The 21,670-nt window shown below is 43.1% G+C and overlaps 1 protein-coding gene across 1 annotated transcript in view; it reads left to right on the plus strand.

The window, feature by feature from the left end:
- The window catches only part of LOC126295230 (uncharacterized), a 2,305,622-nt gene that overhangs the window by 477,938 nt on the left and 1,806,014 nt on the right, over positions 1-21,670 (plus strand). The window contains exons 12-14 of the mRNA XM_049987579.1: positions 2,803-3,153; positions 11,229-11,727; positions 20,888-21,071. Coding sequence (XP_049843536.1) covers positions 2,803-3,153; positions 11,229-11,727; positions 20,888-21,071 — 1,034 coding nt within the window. The remainder of the gene's footprint in view (positions 1-2,802; positions 3,154-11,228; positions 11,728-20,887; positions 21,072-21,670) is intronic.

The raw sequence follows: 21,670 nt of genomic DNA on the forward strand, positions 1-21,670 counted from the left end.
CCTTCCTTTAGTCAAGTTGTGCCACGAACTTTTACTTTTCCCAATTCAGTTCAGTACCTTCTCATTTGTTGTTTGATCTACCCATCTAATCTTCAGCATTCTTCTATAGGATCACAACTGAAAAGCTTCAATCTTTTTCTTGTCTGAACTGCTCATCATCCATCCTTCACTTCCATACAAGGCTACACTAGCAACAAATACCTTCAAGGAAAGGCTTCCTGGCACATAAATGCAGATTAGATGTAAAAAAAAACCCTCATTTTCAGTTACTAGTCTACATTCTATCCCCTCCCTATGTCAGCAATCACTACATTTTTTGTCCAAATAGCAGAACTCATCTTCTACTTTTAGCATCTCATTTCCTAATCAATTTCCCTCAGCATCATCTGATTTAATTTGGCTACATTGCGTCACCTTAGTTTTACTTCTGTTGGTGTTCATTTTATTCAAGTCACTACCCATTCTGTTCAATGCTCTTCCAAATCCTTCAACATCTCTTACAGAATTACAATGCCATTGTCATTCCATACCCATACAAACTGTTACACATAGGTTTTTGAATGAACTGATTGATTCATTGACAACATAGTGATACGGTACTACATATTCACTTTTTTTTTTTTATGAGCACAGTTTTACATTTTTAAGATTTTTTTGTCCCACCATCCTCAGTTGCATGTAAAATTGTGCTGAGAATTTTATCTCATCCTCTGATTTCAACCAAACTTGGTACACACATTCCTTACTTTAGAGCAACAATTGCTGTGAAGGTAAGACCCACCTACCTATCGTACTTCAGTGGATATGATATCATAAACACTTAGATGCACTAAAAGGTGCCATTTTATGTATGATATTAAATTTATTAGTTTCTTTTTACTAACTCCATTTTGAACACATTTTGCAAACAATATCCTGATATGGCACTGAATGAACCTACACAAATATAGCACTGTGCGACACGTAGTTCAAGAGAGATGACACCATAAACCTTGCGATATGTGAAAAACTGCTCCATTATGCATGAAGTTTTAATCCATTTATTCTTTAGTACTAAGACACTCCCACAACTTTTTATTGCAAAGTACAAATGACTGTCGGCAAAAACGACAGCCATCGATAGAACACAGCCATAGAGATGTTTACAAAATTGTGTTGCAGATACACGAAGCAACTGTGACGAGGGTACAGAAACTGTCCGGGACAATGTTTCTTAATTTGGATACTGTGCTTACACATTTGTACATTATGCGTATTGCTTTCTGTGACTTTTTCGTTATTAAAGTACCAGAATTTCAGATTTGCAATGGCTTGTCTTGAACTTAAATTAATCTATGATCTTGCATTGTTCAATGGCTCTAAGCACTATGGGACTTAACATCTGAGGTCATCAGTCCCCTACACTTAGAACTACTGAAACCTAACTAACCTAAGGACATCACACACATCCACGCCCGAGGCAGGATTCGAACCTGGGACCGTAGCAGCAGCGCGGTTCCATACTGAAGTGCCTAGAACCGCTCGGCCACAGCGGCTGGCTCTTGCATTGTTTATCACTTATATATGTTGCCTTGACAAATGTATTCCCAAAATTTCATTACTCTCTCACGTCGTTTTTCGGCCATGGGTGGCCCTTCAGTACTGTCCGGCAGCCGTGTTGTCCTCAGCTGAGGATGCGGTGCAGATAGGCCACACCGCTCTCCTGGCCGTTACGATGGTTTTCGTTGACCGGAGCCGCTACTATTCGGTCGAGTAGCTCCTCATTTGACATCGTGAGGTGGAATGTACCACAAAAAATGGCAACAGTGCATGGCAGCCCGGACACTCACTGATCCAAGTACTGTCCACACTCAACAGCACTTAATTTCGGTGATCTGATGGGAACCATTGTAGCCACTGTGGCAAGGCCATTGCCCATAAAATTTCATAGCTGGACATTAACACTTAGGCACCGACGCCCGTAAAAATATCTTACGGGCACGCGTTCTTGTTCTTCTCCTTCCTTCCTTTGTGTGTTCTTATGGCTCCTGCTTGTCTGGGAGGTGCTACGTGGACTGTAGTTCGAGTATTGGTCACTAGATGGTGTGGGCACTGCTGTGTAAAATAAAAAAAATTACTTCCAGAAAAAACAGTGAATATACCTTTGACGAATTTTTCCTTTTATCAAAAACAATGTTATAATAATAACACTTGTCAAAAGTATATATTAATTCAAGAGAAAGGTATTATATATGGTTTTAAACAAGAAAGTATAGGTTTTTCTATAAGAGTAATTGTATTGCTATAACTGAACCCTTTCATGAGTTGTTGTAGTTTAAAATACGTTAAAATCAGCCAGTCTTTATGGTAGACACCCACACACTATGGCTCGGTCCCCAAAGTGTTAAGTATTTTTTTGTTTTAGCAATTTCTTTTTTTTAGAGCCTTTAACTAATGATTTAATGACATTATCCGTGTCATACAACATCAAACAGAAAAGAAACAGACGTAAACTGTATATCTACAATTGTATGCGATCGCGTATCAGGTGCATCGTTATTGGAGAATGAATCGAATAGTATATTGTAGGAATCTTGATCTGATATGGTACACCAGACATCAACTACTGAAAGCAGTACAATGGAATTGTGAAAAAATAAAAAAAATATGCAATAAAATAAAAACAGAGTGCCATAGTGGATTAGAACAGTACCAGTGTTGGTAAGTACAAAACAATTGCACTATATTAATAGAGTTGCCAAAAGCTGTGTGTGGTGGTGGGTAGGTGGTACTGTAAACACGGACACCTGTCCTGTCGTGCAGGGGGGATCCCTCTGCGGAGGCAGGCGTCGCTGGAGGAGGACAGCGGCAGCACGACGAGCAGCGACGGCGCAGAGACGGCGCGCCTGCGCCAGAAGTTCGAGGAGGAGCTGCGCACTGTGGCGGCGATGCAGCAGCGCCGGCAGGCCGCAGACCCGGAGGCGGGGGGCCGCGCGGCAGGAGCGGGTGCCGCGGCTACACCCCAGCCGCCCGTTCCCGAGCAGGACACCGCGCCGCTGCAGAGGGCCGTCTCACCTGTGCAGAGGCTCACCTCACCAGCGCAGAGGGCCATATCACCGACGCAGAGGGTCCGGTCGCCGCCCCCTCCGGAGAGGTCGACGACTGGTCCGCGAGGTGAGCCCGAATGCTCTTCCACTGTTCACTGAAGCCTCTTGTACGAGGGTCACTCCAAAAGAAATGCACAGTATTTTTAAATCCATCTTTTATTCTAGATGTTTAAAAGTTTTACAGTGTGTAGATACATCCTTTAGGAACAATATTTAACATTTCTCCACATAATTTCCATCCCTTTCAACTGCCTTAAGTCATCTTGGAACCAGCGCCTGTATACCCACACGGTAAAATTCTGGACCGACCTGTTGGAGCCACTGTTTGGCAGCATGCAGAAAGGCGTCATCATCTTCAAACCTTGTTCCACGAAGAGAGTCTTTCAGATGATGGTCACACGGAGCCAGGTCAGGACTGTAAGGCGGGTGTTTCAGTGTTGACCATCCGAGTTTGGTGATAGCGTCCACGGTTTTCTGACTGACATATGACCGTGCATTGTCGTGCAATGGCAAAACGTCCCGCTTTTGCAGATGTGGTCGAACACGACTCGGTCGAGCTCGAAGTTTCTTCAGTGTCGTCACATGTCAATCAGAATTAATGTTGGTTTCACTTGGCACGATGTCCAGAAGCGAGATTCCTTCAGTATCGAAAAAAACCGTTTTGAATTTTTTTTCCTTGGGTGAATTTGGATGATGCCACTCCATTGATTGCCTCTTTATCTCTGGTGAAAAATGATGGAGCCATCTTTCATCACCTGTCACAATTCTTCCAAGACATTCATCTCCACCATTCTCGTACTGTTCCAAAACCTCGCTGCATACCGTTTTTCTTGTTCCTTTGTGAGCCGCCATCAACATCCTGGGAACCCACCTGGCACAAACCTTTTTTAATGTCAACACTTTCAGTATTCTGCAAACACTTCCTTCCCCTATCACAATGTAGCATGACAGTTTGTTCACTGTGATGCGTCTGTCACCAGTCACCAATTCGTTAACTCTCCGCACATTGTCTGGAGTGTGTGCAGCACGAGGCCTGCCGCTGCGAGGACAATCCTCAATATTGCCGTGCCCGCTTTCATCACGTAACCTGCTCGCCCACCGACTAACTGTACTGCGATCGACAGCAGCATCTCCGTACACCCTTTTCCACCTCTTGTGGATGTTTCCCATTGTCTCGTTGTCACAGCGCAGGAGTTCTACAACAGCACGTTGCTTCTGACTCACGTCAAGTGTAGCAGCCGTCTCGAAGACGTGCTGTGACGGCGCCACCCACGGGAACAGGTTGAACTAAGCTTGAAAACAAGTGGGAAGCATGTATCTACACACGGTAAAACTTTCACACATGCAGAATGAAAACTATATTTTTACAAAAATAGTGGAGCGACCCTCGTAATAATATTCTCTCTATATGAAAGCATGGTAAAGTGAGTGTGGGAGCACGCAAGGGGACTACGTATAGGTGCCACTAGGTGGGAATGTGGGTCGGCTAAGTTGTTTACTGAGATAGTCTGTGTAATTGTGATACACACTGTATCTGGGTGGCACAGTGGTTAACATAACTGCCCTGTAACCGAGAGACCCCAGGTTCGAATCCTGATCCGGCACACATTTTCACTTATCACCACTCATTCCACATAAAGTCCTGATGCAGCTGTCATCAATAGTCCCTTTCCTTTCCTTTCCCCTTTCCTTCTCCTTTTCCTTTTCCCTTTCCTTTCCGTTTCTGTTTCCCTTTCCCTTTCCCTTTCTGTGTCTGTTTCCCTTTTCTTTCCTTTTCCCTTTTCCTTTCCTTCCCCTTCCCCTTCCCCCTTTCCTTTTCCCTTTCCTTTCCTTTCCTTTCCCTTTCCCTTTCCCTTTCCCCTTTCCCCTTTCCCCTTTTCCCTTCCCTTTCCTTTCCTTTCCCCTTTTCCTTCCTTCTCTTGAGTGTACACAGTATGTTTCACAGCTGTGGATTCATTGTCATACTTGTTCTTTTGTACACATCTGAAAGGACAGATACCACAAATTCATACAATTGAGTCCCCTCATTGGTCTGTTGAAACCACCACCTTCAGTGGAAATGCACCATCACATTCGACCTTCTGCTGGAATCTTAAAGTAGTGAGCACACAGGACTCGGATGGAAACTGCTGATAGGCAGTGCTGTGTGTGAATGTGGGTCAACTGAAGGGTGTACTGAGATAGTCTGTGCAGTTGTGGTAAATACCGTGGCCCAGTGCTTAATGCAATTGCGCGGTAAGCCGGTGACTCTGGGTTCAAACCCCTATATGGCACACATTTTCATTCGTCGCCACTGATTCCGCATAAAATCCCGATGCAGCTGGCATCGTGAGTTCGTTTTGCCTCCTTTCCTTTCTCCCTCCTCCACCTTCAATTTACATAACATTCTCTTTATAAGCAATTACTATTAAGATTAGCTGTGGTCTCATTCTCCACTTGATATCTTCACATTCCTACGCGTGACATCAAACATTCAGAATTGCACAAAAATGTTCTTAGAATATAAACCGCTCAACTCAAAAATAGCGGTATGCACCATCTGTCAGCAAAACTAATATCTCACCACACTATGTTTTGGAGTACATGTGGAAGTAATTATGTAAGTATCTGGGGATGAGAATGAAGCCAACGGACACTCTTAATTGGCAGCATGTTCCTCCAGTGTAGCAAGATTCCTAACACTATCAGATATGGAAGTCCAGTTGACATAATTACAAAATTTATTCACGTTTGTATTTCTACAAAATGAAACAAGAGATTTACAGCTCAGTTGATAATGACTAACATCAATAGATTTTAGATCTAATGATCTAATAAAACATTTGTGGAATCTTGCTGGACATCCATAGTCATCTAAAAGCATTACAGGAGTCACCCAGAGTAAGCTTTCTTTTGGACTATGGAGTATTTTTTTGATCCAACGTGTATCTATGCAACTATAAAGGCCTTTGAGATTGAAAAATTTTGGAAGAAACACTGGCTTTGGATACATAAGAGAGTTCATAATATTGCAGCACACTGGCAACCTTTTTGTTGTGTCAAAGAGATGATTGAAAGACTTTCTTTGCCTTTTTACACCATCTGCAGATATTGCGCCAATGGTGACACCTACAACGTGCTGACATGAGGAAAGTTTCCAACCGATTTCTCATACACAAACAGCAGTTGACTGGCGTTGCCTGGTGAAATGTTCTTGTGATGCCTTGTGTGAGCAGGAGAAATGTGTACCATCATGTTTCCGACTTTGATAAAGATCCCATTGTAGCCTATCGCAATTGCAGTTTATCATATCACAACGTTGCTGCTCACATTGATCGAGATCCAATGACTGTTAGCAGAATATGGAATTGGTGGGTTCAAGAGGGTAATACGGAACGCCGTGCTGCATCCCAACAGCCTCGTATCACTAGCAGTCGAGATGACAGGCATCTTATCCGCATGGCTGTAACGGATCGTGCAGCCACATCTCGTTCCCTGAGTCAACAGATGGGGATGTTTGTAAGATGACAACCATCTGCACGAACAGTTCGGCGTCATTTGCAGCAGCATGGACTATCAGCTCAGAGACAGTGGCTGCGGTTACCCTTGACGCTGCATCACAGGCAGGAGCGCCTGCGATGGTGTACTCAACGACGAACCTGGGTGCACGAATGGCAAAACGTCATTTTTTCTGATGAATCCAGGTTCTGTTTAAAGCATCACAATGGTCACATCCGTGTTTGGTGACATTGCAGTGAACGCACATTGAAAGCGTGTATTCATCATCGCCATACTGGCGTATCGCCCAGCGTGATGGTATGGGGTGCCATTGGTTACACGTCTCAGTCACTTCTTGTTCACATTGATGGCACTTTGAACAGTGGACGTTACATTTCAGATGTGCTACTACCCGTGGCTCTACCCTTCATTCGATCCCTGCAAGACCCTACATTTCAGCAGGATAATGCACGACCGCATGTTGCAGGTCCTGTACGGGCCTTTCTGGATACAGAAAATGTTCGACTGCTGCCATGGTCAGCACATTCTCCAATTCTGTCACCAACTGAAAATGTCTGGTCAATGGTGGCCGAGCAACTGGCTCGTCACAATACGCCAGCCACTACTCTCGAAGGGGTATCAAGTTAAAGCTGCAGGGGCAGCAGTACCTGTACATACCATCCTAGCTCTGTTTGACTCAATGCCAGGCATATCAAGGCCGTTATTACAGCCAGAGGTGGTTGTTCTGGGTACTGATTTCTCAGTATCTATGCACCCAAATTGCGTGAAAATGTAATCACATGTCAGATCTAGTATAATGTATTTGTCCAATGAATACCCATTTATGATCTGCATTTCTTCTTGGTGTAGCAATTTTAATGGCCAGCAGTGTATTTTCGAAATTCCATTAATCTGCATTAATTATTGTTTGGTGGTGTGATTTTTTTCCATCAGTGTATTTCTTGTCTAAGCTATCCTGTGTAATATTGGTCTCTCAATAAGAGAATTTTTCCAGTCTGACTACCTCTGTGTCTTTCACAGTTTTGTAGTTCAGCATACAACATTCTACTTTCAACCACTTCTTATCACTTTAATGTTTTTAACCATTTTGAAGCTGTAATTTATGATAAGTATGCAGTCCATTGCATTCATCAGTTCTTCAAACCTTCTCTTTGTTTCATTCAGAAGGACTACATCAACCATCAACTTCAGTCTTTGTCAATGATCCCTATTCTTTGTATTATCATTATTCCTGCTCTGGGTGGTTTTTTCTTCTTCTGCATTACTGCTCTGACGTTAAAGTTTATCAACAGTGAAGCTGAACTGTAACACAGCGTATTACATTTCTCAATACAGAACAATCTTTTCTGAACATGGAATTACATTTGATTACCGGTATTCTAAACTTGTTTGAACAACTCACCTTCCTGCTTAATTCATCTCCACTCTTGTGACAATCTCAGATGTATTATTCCAGTTTACATCTTACATTGTCCAAGGCTTGTCTGTCAGAGGGAAGTGTAGTGGCAGACACCGGTGCCTGTATAATTTCAATGCTTTGTAGCATTGTCGGATGATGCTTCTGTACACTGGATCCTATCCCTGATTTGTTCCTCAAGACACCCTCTACAACCCCTTGAAGTTTGTCACAACATTTCTGGACACCGTGTAAGTATCTGAAAGTCTGTTTTTGATGTGTTGACCACAAAATATTACTGCAGAAGTTGGACCATTATGGAGTAAGGGGAGTAGCTTACAATTGGTTCTCCTCTTACTTTAAGAACAGAAAGCAGAAGGCAATTCTCTGCATTATTGAGAGTGGTAGTAATGTTCAGTCCCAATGGGGCACTGTTAAGTGGGGCGTTCCCCAAGGGTCGGTGCTGGGGCCACTACTGTTTCTTATTGACATAAATAATATGTCTTCTATGACTACGAAGTCTTTTGCGATGGAGTCCTCACACAAAAAGTTCTCGATTTATTTGCCGCATCAAATTTGGATAACATCCCAAGCTTTTGATGAGCACTTCCGTTACCTTCGTCAGGGGTATAACTGGCTGTCGTGTACTGGTGAGGCTTCCGCTCTTATAAGCAGTGGACAGCTTCTCATTGGCTGGATGACTTCACAGTGAAAACGGCGCGTACCGAGGTGGTAGCCTCTATATCCAGAGATTTTCTTTGCGCGTTTTATCCAGCTTTGCTTACAGCGCCATCCATAGCAACAGGTGGAGGACTGCGAGGAATGTAAGAAGTCTCCCTCTCCACTCTTTCTTTATCAATTGCGCGCTTCATGCATTGCTGAGTGCATAACCGGAGTCTCTGTTGAAATTATTTTCACAGAGTCTAATTTCAACTGCTTCCCTGATGACAGAGTCCCAATAGTTTGAAGCGTGAGCAAGTAGTCTTGTTTCATCGAATAAAATCTTATGTTTATTTAACATACTGTGCTCTGCCACCGCTGATTTTTCTAGATATCCGTATTTCAGGTGACGCTGATGATCCACACAGCGATCAGCAACAGTTCTTACAGACTGGCCCACATAATTTTTGCCACACTCTCAAGGAATGCTGTAAATTTTTGGTACTCTCAGGCCAAGATTATCTTTCACGGGTCACAACATCTCCTTAATCTTCCTGAGTGGCCGGAAGACTGGTCTGATCCCCTGCGGGCTCAGGACTGCCAATCTTGGTGGTCGTTGCACTGCAGAATGGTAGCCGCGCGATGTGTTGGTCTTCTTGATCTGTTCGAACAGCGTCCTTCCTAGGTTTCTTCGCCAGAGTAGATCTGATATCATGATCGGAATATCCATTTTTTCTGAATACTGTCATCAGATGATTAATCTGAGAGCCGAGATGATCCTTGTCCGAAATAGTCCTTGCTCTGTGTACCAAGGTATTCAGCATAGCTCTCTTCTGAGCTGGGTGCTGAAAACTACGCGCATTTAGATACAAATCTGTATGCGTCGGTTTTCTGTACACAGATTGTCCGATACATCCATCTAATTTTCACTCCACCAGCACATCTAAGAGGGGTAACTTTCCATCCTTCTCCACCTCCACTGTAAATCATGTGTTCTGATGTATACCATTCAAATGATCAACAAACTGCTGCCGTGCCTCATTGCCATGTGGCCAGAATAAAAATGTATCATCAACATACCTGAAGAAGCAGGATGGACCTAAGGGAACACTGTTCAATGCCCGTTCTTCGAAATCCTCCATGAAGAAGATAGCTACGGCTGGTGACAGTGGCGAACCCATGCCTGTTCCGTCAGTCATTTCATAATATTTTCACCATACAAAAAATAGGAGGTCGTCAAGGTGTGTTGAAATAATTTCAGTATTTCAGGAGAGAAAGGAGCAGCCAACAGTTTTAATGTATCTTCCTTTGTAAACGAAGAGACCACATCTAGCCTGATCATGATGTCATTCAGACCTATCCTCATCTGCTTTATGATGTCAACAAACCAATATTACAGGTGATTCAAAAATATTTCTGTTTGCTGATGACACCAGCTTGGTAGTGAAGGATCTTGTGTGTAATATTGAAACAGTATCAAATAATGTAGTTCATGAAATAAGTTCGTGGCTTGTGGAAAATAATTTGATGCTAAATCACAGTAAGACTCAGTTTTTACAGTTTCTAACTCACAATTCAACAATTTTGATCACACAGAATGGCCATTTTATAAGCGAGACGGGACAGTTAAAGTTCCTAGGCGTTCGGATAGATAGTAAGCTGTTGTGGAAAGCCCATGTTCAGGATCTTGTTCAGAAACTAAATGCTGCTTTATTTGCCAGTAGAACAGTATCTGAAATAAGTGACAGTTCAACACGAAAAGGTTCGAGAACCTCTAGTCGACCCCTATTCAATAGTCGGAGAATTCTGACATTACCCTCACAGTATATATTTCCTTTAATGTCATTTGTTGTTAGCAATATTAGCCTATTCCCAAGAGTTAGCAGCTTTCACTTAGTTAATACTAGGCAGAAACCAAATCTGCATGTGGAATGCACTTCCTTGACTCTTGTGCAGAAAGGAGTGCACTATTCTGCTGCATCCATTTTCAACAAGCTACCACAACAACTCAAAAATCTTAGCAGTAGCCCAAACTCTTTTAAGTCTAAACTGAAGAGTTTCTTCATGGCCCACTCCTTCTATTCTGTTGAGGAGCTCTCGGAAGAGCTAAAAAATTAAGCAAATTTCAATGTTACATTGTTGATTTTCTTTATTTAAACTTACAACTTGTCACCTGAATATGTTTTTTACATTTTATTTTATCTGTTTCTACTACCGTGTTATAATTTCACGTATCAACTCGTACGATGACTGTGGAGACTTCTCCTTAATGTGGTCCCACGGAACAATAAATAAATAAAAAAATAATAAATGTGCCTGTTTACCACTGAGTGTCTTCTCTATGTGGCAAGTAGCGACTTCCAGATTTTCAATTGTTTGATCTAATTTTATTCTGGAAAAATTAAGTTTTATACTTTATGACAATTAAAAGCAACGAAAGATTTTCGATTACAATTGAATGTAATGTAAAGCACACACACGTAATCGAGTGGGGAAGCACTGTAGGTACTCGAGACGGAAATGTGATGACAATCTTAATTATTCTTTGTGAGGAATGAGCTAATGACGGAAACTGGATGTGCAAACAGGCTACCAGACCGTGAAGGTAACGGCACTGGTGGAGAAACCGTCGACACCGCCGAAGAGGCAGCCGTCAGCGCCGGCTGAGCCGTCAGCCTCTACGCCGTCGCCCCCGAAGCAGCTGACAAGTTCTCCAGACCGGGATGCCATCAAGCCGAAGCCCATCTCACCAGTCGTGCGTCGGACCGCGATGTCACCACAACCGCCGGCAGGCACCCGTCCGCAACAGGGCGTGCCGAAGCTGCGTGCGTCGCCAATGCAGCAGCATCGTCAGCAGCAGCAGCAACAACAACAGCAGCAACAACAACAGCAGCTGCGGCAGCAGCAGCAGCAGCAGCAGCAGCAGCAGCAGCAGCAACAGCAGCAACAGCAACAGCAACAGCAACAGCAGAAGACGAAGAGCTCAGGACTGCGGAGGTTTCTGTCCCCGGCAGCCAGCCTGTTCGCGTCTGCCACGGGCAACAGTCCTCGCAACCGCAGGAGCCTCAGTGAGGACCGCAGCTCTAGGTAAGTCACCAGCCGGTTCCCACAATTCGCTTTTGCACCCCCTGAGGATACTTTTCTCTGAGGATGTGTTTCTGTACCAGGTCCAAATGTTGCGGGCACTGCACTTGCTGCTTCGCCCGAGGCCGGTATGTTCTGGAAATAGTTTTACAGTAGTTCCTTCCACTTGCCATTCTTTAGTTCTACAGTTGTCAAATTTTGTCAGACGGCACAGTGCATACAGGGAGTGGACAAAAATGTCGAAACACCAAAAACACAACACATTCTGATGCCTCGTATGGTGTAGAAAAACAGTTCGCATTCAAAACAGCTTCCAGTCATCTTAAAATGGATGAATACAGGCTCTGTATGGTTTCCGAGTGAATTGTACATTATTCTTTGAGATGTTTATATTTTCTCCTCCGTGTTGCAAATGTTTTGAGTGAAATGCCCAGTCCATGCGCTGTTGTTTTCACGTCAATTCTACCAACATTGCGAGTTATTTAGTTCTTCAGGTTTTGTGAAATTCCTGGATTTTTGTCTTGTCGCTGTGCAGCCTATGAAAAGGATTACGGAAGACTCCCAAATAATTCCAAAGTTCAGTGCAGTTTTAATACCAATATATTTCCAGGACTCTGGTGTCCGAGCCTGGTGAACTGTACCGGTTACATCACATGTACCCAAAGTTGACATCAAACATCACAGAGTTCACAACAATCATCAAACAAGTGAGCCTACAATACATATGCTCGTAACCATAGCCAAAAAACGAGTGCCCCAAGGTGCCTGCACGACCTCTGTTTATACTTTTGTTAACAATTACATACAATGAAAATTACGGTTTTATGTAAAATCACAATCAGAAGTGAGATACACATTGCTAAAATTTTAAAATCTCATTGCTGAACAAGGTGAACCTATTTTCAACTTAGTTACGAGTTAATATAACATTTTCTGACCAATTATGTTACAGGTAACAATTACATTTCTAAATTTGTTTATAACAAATCAACTAGTGCCTGAATTTTAGTGCTAACATATATCGGAGATCCAATTAGTGTTATATTTAATTTGCGGTAGTAATTTTATAACGATAGGTTTACTGGTACATCCTGACCACGTGCTCTATTTCTTTCGATTAGTTACAGTATTAATTTCACATTTATATTGTGTTTCTCACATAAGAACAATGTTAAATGCTTTTGGCTTATTCAAAATAAACAATTAGGACTGGTATTTATCTTTAATGCTCTCTGAGGGGTTCTAATTGGTAGGAATGGGATACAGTAATATTTCATCTTCCTGCAAAGTAGTGCACAAATTCAGTTGACAACGGAGGAGCCCCACACACTTATCTATAAAGTATACCACAAAGGCTCAATAATATTGTGATCTGGTGACTGTCGTGGCCAGGGAAGTGTAACAATTCATCTTCATGCGCACTAAACAGCTCTCGACTATGTTAACAGGGGCGCTGTCATCTTGGAATACATCACCACCATTGGGGAACAAAGGGGATTGACCGCATCAGCCAAGTCACACGATGCTTGGCAGTAATTTTTATTTTTGTGGGGGGGGGGGGGGGGGGGGAGGGGGTCATCAGTCTCCTGACTGGTTTGATGCAGCCCGCTTTGAATTCCTCTCCTGAACCAACCTCTTCATCTCAGAGTAGCACTTGCAACCTACATCCTCTATTAAGATTGAGATTTTCACTCTGGAGAGGAGTGTGCGCTGATATGAAACTTCCTGGCAGATTAAAACTGTGTGCCGGACCAAGACTCGAACTCGGGACCTTTGCCTTTCGCAGGCAAGTGCTCTACCGACTGAGCTACCCAAGCACGACTCACGCCCCGTCCTCACAGCTTTACTTCCGCCAGTACCTCGTCTCCTACCTTCCAAACTTTACAGAAACTCTCCTGCGAAGGAGACGAGGTAGTGGCAGAAGTAAAGCTGTGAGGACGGGGCATGAGTCATGCTTGGGTAGCTCAGTTGGTAGAGCACTTGCCCGCAAAAGGAAAAGGTCCCGAGTTCGAGTCTCGGTCCGGCACACAGTTTTAATCTGCCAGGAAGTTTCATGTCCTCTTATTATTTGCTGGATGTATCCCAATCTCTGTCTTCCTCCACAGTTTTTGCCTTCTCCCTCTAGTAACATGGAAGCCATTCCCTCATGTCTTAACAGGTGTCCTATCATATTGGAATACATCCAGAAAATAATAGAGGACATAGGTTGCAAGTGCTACTCTGAGATGAAGAGGTTGGCAGAGGAGAAGAATTCGTGGCAGACTGGATCAAACCGGTCAGAAGACAGATGGGGGGGAAAAAAAGTAATATCACTATATGGCCATCACCGAACACTCCCTATGTTTTGTTCTCGGGATGTAAACTTGGCTAGATGTTGAAAACAGCGTTCAACAAGGCTCATCCAAGCAAATGACATCCTCCATTGCTCCATAGACCAGGTTTTATGGCTTCATTATCACATCAGGAATTCGCATGACTGAGTGGTGTTCTGGAATTCCACCTAGACCTGTAACTCCCTGCTTTTGGAGTTTGCACTGTGTTGTTTCGGTGCTGACAATTTTCACGAGTAGGACATTCAGTTATACAGTGACTTTTGCCCCTGCCATTATCTTATTTTTTGCTACTGTCCTCTTCAATGACCGTCTCTCATGATTACTCAACAAACACTTTCATTTGCATTATGACTTAGTACTGTTTTTTTGCTTTCTCTGTATGTGGTATATATTTTCAATACAGTTCCCCTTGAAACATCAAATACTTCAACCCTCTTGGTTATGTACACTATGTGATCAAAAGTATCTGGACACCCCCAAAGCATACGTTTTTCATATTAGGTGCATTGTGCTGCCACCTACTGCCAGGTACTCCATATCAGCGACCTCAGCAGTCATTAGACATCGTGAGAGAGCAGAATGGGGCACTCCACAGAACTCATGGACTTCAAACGTGGTCAAGTGATTGGGTGTTACTTGTGTCGTACATTTGTACGCGAGATTTTCACAGTCTAAACATCCCTAGGTCCACTGTTTCCGATGTGATAGTGAGGTGGAAATGTAAAGGGACACGTATGGCACAAAAGCGTATAGGCCGGCCTCGTCTGTTGACTGATAGAGACCGCTGACAGTTGAAGAGGGTCGTAATGTGTAATAGGCAGACATCTGTCCAGATCATCACACAGGAATTCCAAACTGCATTAGCATCCACTGCAAGTACTATGACAGTTAGGCGGGAGGTGAGAAAACTTGGATTTCACGGTCGAGCGGCTGCTCATAAGCCACACATCACGCTGGTAAATGCCAAACGGTGCCTCGCTTTGTGTTAGGAGTGTAAACATTGGACGATTGAACAGTGGAAAAACGTTGTGTGGGGTGACGAATCACGGTACACCATGTGGTGATCCGATGGCAGGCTGTGGGTGTGGCAAATCCCCAGTGAACGTCATTTGCCTGCTTCTGTAGTGACAACAGTAAAATTCGGAGGCGGTGGTGTTATGGTGTGGTCGTGTTTTTCATGGAGGGGGCTTGCACCCCTTGTTGTTTTGCATGGCACTATCACAGCACAGGCCTACATTGATGTTTTGAGCACCTTGCTTCCCACTGTTGAAGAGTAGTTTGGGGATGGTAATTGCATCTTTCAACACGATCGAGCACCTGTTCATAATGCACAGCCTATGGTGCAGTGATTACACGTCAATAACATCCCTGTAATGGACTGGGCTGCACAGAGTCCTGACCTGAATCCTACAGAACACCTTTGGGATGTTTTGGAACGCCGACTTTGCGCCTGGCCTCACCGACCGACATCGATACCTCTCTTCAGTGCAGCATTGCGTGAAGAATGGGTTACCATTCCCCAAGAAAACTTCCAGCACCTGATTGAACGTATGCCTGCAAGAGGGGAAGCTGTAATCAAGGCTAAGGGTGGGCCAACACCATACTGAATTCCAGCATTACCGATCGAGGGCGCCACCAACTTGTAAGTCATTTTCAGCCAGGTGTCTGGAGAGTTCAGATCACATCGTGTAAGCATCCACCATATGAGCACCAATGTTCTGCCCATGTTCAAAGTTATTTAGTACTGACATAATGCACTTACAGCTACATAGAACACTATTCTGATCATAACTGACACTTGTGACGTTGTGGGGATTGCACTGGCGTTGTTTGTTGTCAAATACAACAGCACAATCTACAGCCGTGGCTAGTGTCTACATTTATTATCCTTATTTTTGTCCAGTTGCTGTACACGGTGTCTCAGACCATTAGTCTTCAAATTATACCCTCTGTAGTTTATCGTAAACTGAGCAGTTTGAGAAAATCAACCAGACGTGACTTGTAATTAAAGGCTCTCAGGTGCAGCCACCCCAAAAGATAGATAAAAATATGTCTCAATAATGGATTACAGAATGTCAGTAATCAGGAGCAATTCTGAATATGTTTCACACAGATTCAAATGATGACAGTGGACATTTTTAGAATGTGTGCTTTATTGGACAGATAAAGAAAAATTGTCTTTTGCTAATGAATGTTTAATTTGTGTGTACCAAATATATTTTGTCTCTTCATGCTAAACATCTTCAGTTGTCTATAATTTGGAATCAAATGGTATAGTTTATACTTTCTGTTCAGTTTAAAATCATTTCTTGTTCTGTATAGTTGGATGAGGATCTTCTTAAATGTGTTTTCGGCCTGCAATGGAAATGCTTTACAGGCAGTAAAAATATTGTTAATGTTTGCATCCACGTTTGGTAGACACAAACAAACATACAGTTGCAGAAGACCAAATTCATATATATCTATATGACAGAGCATTATTTGAGTAGCAGCTGAGGGAAAATGACAGAAAATATTAACAATATTTTTATAACTGCTGATGTCGGGTGATGTTTTTCAAGGAGATGGTGGTTGGTCAGCTCAATTTAGCAGAGTTTTGGGTGCGTGGCTTCTAAGGATAAGAGCTGTTATGGGCTGCCAGAAGGCTCAACTGAGTTTATAGATGCCATACCACCCTCCACAAAGATTTTCATTTTCTGCTGCTTGCAACAAATGTCATGCTTTTATGCACAATTAATTGTTTTTTACTACCAGTGTTTTAATAGTGTTAAAGGACAATATTAATTCAGACCATCTACTTCTCTTCTTGTCTGTATCCTTGTCCACTTCTTTGGAGCCTCCATCGCGTCTCTTCCCTTGGTCTTTTTTTCTTGGATTAAATTCTGTGCTAGAAATCTATGGAAACATCAGTTTTTTTTATTTTAAATTTGCCTTGTTGTAAATCCTTGTTTGCTAAATTCCTATTAATTGCAGATTCCTTTTGTACCTCTCAGATCCAGTGCACTTTCATTCTCGTGTTCAGATGAACGTGTATTATCTTAATGCATCTACCTGACCTGATCCATCGTAAGTATGTGACTGTAGAACACAGTCCATGATTCCAGAATGAGATTTTCGCTCTGCAGCAGAGTGTGTGCTGATATGAAACTTCCTGGCAGATTAAAACTATGTGCCAGACCGAGACTGGAACTTGGGACCTTTGCCTCTTGCGGGCAAGTGCTCTACCATCTGAGGTACCCAAGCACGACTCACGCCCCGTCCTCACATCTTTGCTTCCGCCATTACCTCTTCTCCCTACCTTCCCAAACTTAACAGAAGCTCTCCTGTGAACCTTGCAGAATTAGCACTCCTGAAAGAAAGCTTCTGTTAAGTTTGGAAGGTAGGAGACGAGGTACTGACAGAAGAAAAGCTGCAAGGACAGGGCATGAGTCATGCTTGGGTAGCTCAGTTGGTAGAGCACTTGCCCGTGAAAGGCAAAGGTCACGAGTTTGAGTCTCAGTCTGACATACAGCTTTAAGCTGCCAGGAAGTTTCATTACAGTCCATGGTGTCCTAAAACCATTTGAAGACCTCCCTGTCTAGGTATACAGTTCTTGGTTTGCTCACATTATATATGTTGACAATCTCCCATTCTTCAGAGTCTTATTACCTTCCTGGAAATTGTCCATTCTGCAAGTTAAGCCTCCTTAAGTAATCATATCCGTACAGAGTCCAGAATTTCTGCTGAGTGCAGGTCTTCTGGTATTGTCTTAATTTTGCACTGAGTGAAAGGTTCTTCTTATTGTAAATGTTGATAGAGAATTTGTATGCTACATTCATCTTGTATAATAGTTCCTCCAGAGGTTCTTTTTCTGTCAGATCAGTTACTGTCCATTCTCCTAGGTATTTACATCTTTCAACATTCTGAAAGTATCCTTCACCTGCTTTCACTGGTCTGTACAGCGATGACTTGATGCTGCCGTAAACCTGTCCCCCCAGGAAAATTTAATTTCCTGGAAATCTCAGGTAGTTCGGATTATGCTCCAGAAACAGTCAGTTATGGTGTTAGATAAGGAAAGGGGAAGATGTATATTGCACTGTTGTAATTTTGTCACTACCTTTGGAATGCTTGCCGATGTCGGTATCTTAAGTAATGTTTGTGGGTTGTTAGGCTTTAGGTCCATTTCCCATGCACAATTTTGTGAGCAGTTGAGAGTAATGTACACGAGGCAATTTGTCACATAGCTGTGAATTCATCACTCACACAAAAAGAATGGTTGGTTTTTTAAGAAAACGAATTTTATTTGAAGACACATGCTTTCAGTTCAAAGTATCACTTTACATTCATTCTTAGAGGGTGAGTTCATCTTACCAGTGATCATAATGTAAATAGTGTCCAGTTTCAAACATGATGCATTCATTCCTAATGGAGTCTTTCGAAATTACATGCTCAAAGTGTCCGCCTGCGAGGATTTTGATATGCTGTTGTGAATTGTGAATTTATTCCTGGTATGATGAGAATTCGATGATATTTTGGAAGTGCATCTGATCATTGTTTTTTACTGAACACAGCATTTCATCTGGCCACTTGCTACATCCATGAAGATATGTGGTCAGATGAAATATTGAGCTCAGTAGAAAACGATGGTCAGATGTGTTGTCAAAACAATGTTGAGTACTCTTGTGGTTATCGCACGATGACACAGCAATACACAGGGTAGTGACAATGATGGTAATGAAGCTGCTTACATTTTAATTAACAGCTAGATACTATGACATTTAACTAATAATTTTTGCCACATCAAAACAAGTTTTGCATCATCCTGGTTCCCAGAACTCCTGAAGATAAATGTTGACTGTGGATATTGTATCACAGACACAGTCCCTTTGACTGTTCAGAGATGTCACTAAACCCACCCAAAGATGTAAACAACCATGCATGAGCAGCGCCTGTTAGACGGAAAAGTTCTGACAGCCGATCAGTTCGAGTCATTCCACCAGGAAGGAGGTACACGACACGTGTTGTCCGTAGTTCAACACTGGCTAGGTGGTCAATATGGAGGTTCAATCGCGTCCGCATTGTTATTTTGTGCCAGGAAGGGCTCTCAACAAGGGAAGTGTCCAGGCATCTCAGAGTGAACCAAAGCAATGTTCGGACACGTAGGATATACAGAGAGACAGGAACTGTCGATGACATGTCACGCTCAGGCCGCCCGAGGGCTACTACTGCAGTGGATGACCGCTACCTACTGATTATGGCTCGGAGGAACCCTGATAGCTATGCCACCATGCTTGAATAATGGTTTTAGTGCAGCCACAGGACACTGTGTTACGACTCAAACTGTACGCAATATGCTGCATGATGTGCAGCTTCTCTCCTGGTATCCGTGCCGAGGTCCATGTTTGCAACCACGACGCACTGCAGTGCGGTATAGATGGTCTCAGCAACGTGCCGAATGGACTGCTCAGGATTGGCGTCACGTTCTCTTCACTAATAAGTGTCACATATGCCTTTAACCAGACACTGTTTTGGGCTGGCATTATGTGAGGTCGACGTATGCCGCTGGTGGTCATGGATGGTGCTGTAACGGATGTACAATATGAGAATGCCATCCTCCGACCGATAGTGCAACCATATCAGTGGCATATTGGCGAGGCATTCATCTTCAAGGATGACGATTTGTGCTCCCATTGTGCACATCTTGTGAATGACTTCCTTTAGGATAAGACGTCGATCGACTAGTGTGTCCAGCATTTTCTCCAGACATGAACGCTATCGAACATGCCGGGGATAGATTGAAAAAGGCTGTTTATGGACGACGTGACCCACCAATCACTCTGAGGGATCTATGTGGAATCACCATTCAAGAGTGGGACAATGTGGACCAACTTGTGGATAGTATGCCGCGATGAATACAGGCATGCGTCAATGCAAAAGGACGAGCTATGGGTATTAGAGGTATCAGTGTGTACAGCAATCTGGACGACCACCCCTGGACGTCTCGCTGTATGGTGGTACAACAATAAAAAGGGTGGAAATGTTATTTATGTTGCTCTCTATTCCAATTTTCCGTACAGGTTCTGGAACTCTTGGAACTGAGGTGATGCAAAACTTTTTTTTGATGTGTGTATTTGGTGTCATCACCCTGAGGTACAAAAGTCAGCCTACATTGCATGTACATCATAAGATATATGTAATAAGTAATGTGAACAGCCATCTGATGATGTACCATTCTGTCCAAAACTGGTACCCGAGGTATTTGTTACAAATAAATGGCATTATTAACAGTGGCTTGTTTCTCTTTTTACTTCATTATAGGAATTAAGCAGTAGCAAGGTAATTACCAGGAGCAATGAAGGCTAGCTGATGACTTACAGAAATGTTGATAAAACTGTAAATCCTAGCTGAACTTTGAACAATCACTAGTAAGTGACATGACAAGTCAAGTAAACTCAGTCTCACATACAACAAAAATGGGTTTAGGGAAATTTGGAATTTTGGGCTGAGTAAACCTGGAAATCGTAGCAAAGCATTTCGATAAAACAAAGTTGCCGCCCTGATTTAGGAGCTGTGTTGATGATTGGCATATACCATTTGCCTTCATAGAGATCTGAGAACCTGCTTTAGCTGCTTGTCTCTGGAGCTGAGTTTATTGATTTGTGCCCTCTTCTAATTACTTTAAAAAAACTGACATGACATTTTGTCACAGTATGTGCTGCATGAAAAATGATGCAACAGTGTCTGCAGTACACTGTCAGGGAAGTAACTGTGTCGTTTCCGTAGCTTTTGGTTCCTGCCCGCTGCACTGCACTCATTTATTGCTGAAATGAATCGAAGTTTCTCACCTTCAGGTCCTCCCCACTCCTGCTGAAACCGTACAAGTCCAAGAAGCAGCAGCAGCAGCAGCAGCAGAACGCACAGGAGGACGCCGTGCAGAGGCAGCCGCTGCTGGCACAGAAGAAGTCCACGCCGCAAGCTCCAGCCGCCACACACGACGCCAAAAGGAAAGTCCACCCCACATCAAATGCTCCACTGGTGAGTTGGAACGCCACAGCAGTGCTTTCGGTGGCTGTTCTCTATACAGCCATCCTCTTCACATCTTTAGAAGTCTGTTGCCTTTCTTTTTACTCCCATCCTTCCTTCATTGCAACCACTCTATTGACTACACTATGAGGTGTACAACATTGTTTTCCCCGTTTGCCAACAGGTGGCGACAATGGTAAGTTGTGGTTAAAAGAAACAGATCATAGACTTCAGGCAGTTACCTTGGACCTTGATCAACATAACCTCATTCAAACATTAGTTGATTTGTGTCTCCATCATAAAGTTGTTCTCGATTGAAGATGTCAGTTTAGAAGCCTAATTCCCATCATTTTTGCGGGAGGTGTTACTGTTTTTTTTTCAATATGACGAAAACAGCGGCTGAGTTTCATCAGATGTTCTCAAGTACGTATGGTAAGGATGCTGTTAGTGAAAAAACGTGTCGTGAGTGGTTTCATTGCTTCAAGAATGGTTATTTTAACCTTGTAGACTGGCATTGTCGTGGAAGAGAGAGTTTTCGAAGATGCAGAATTGCAGACATTGCTGAGTGAAGATTTGCACCAAACTTTAGAAGAATTGGTACGATTAGTGGG

This window comes from Schistocerca gregaria, chromosome 11, assembly GCF_023897955.1.
Source record: "Schistocerca gregaria isolate iqSchGreg1 chromosome 11, iqSchGreg1.2, whole genome shotgun sequence".
Taxonomy (NCBI): domain Eukaryota; kingdom Metazoa; phylum Arthropoda; class Insecta; order Orthoptera; family Acrididae; genus Schistocerca; species Schistocerca gregaria.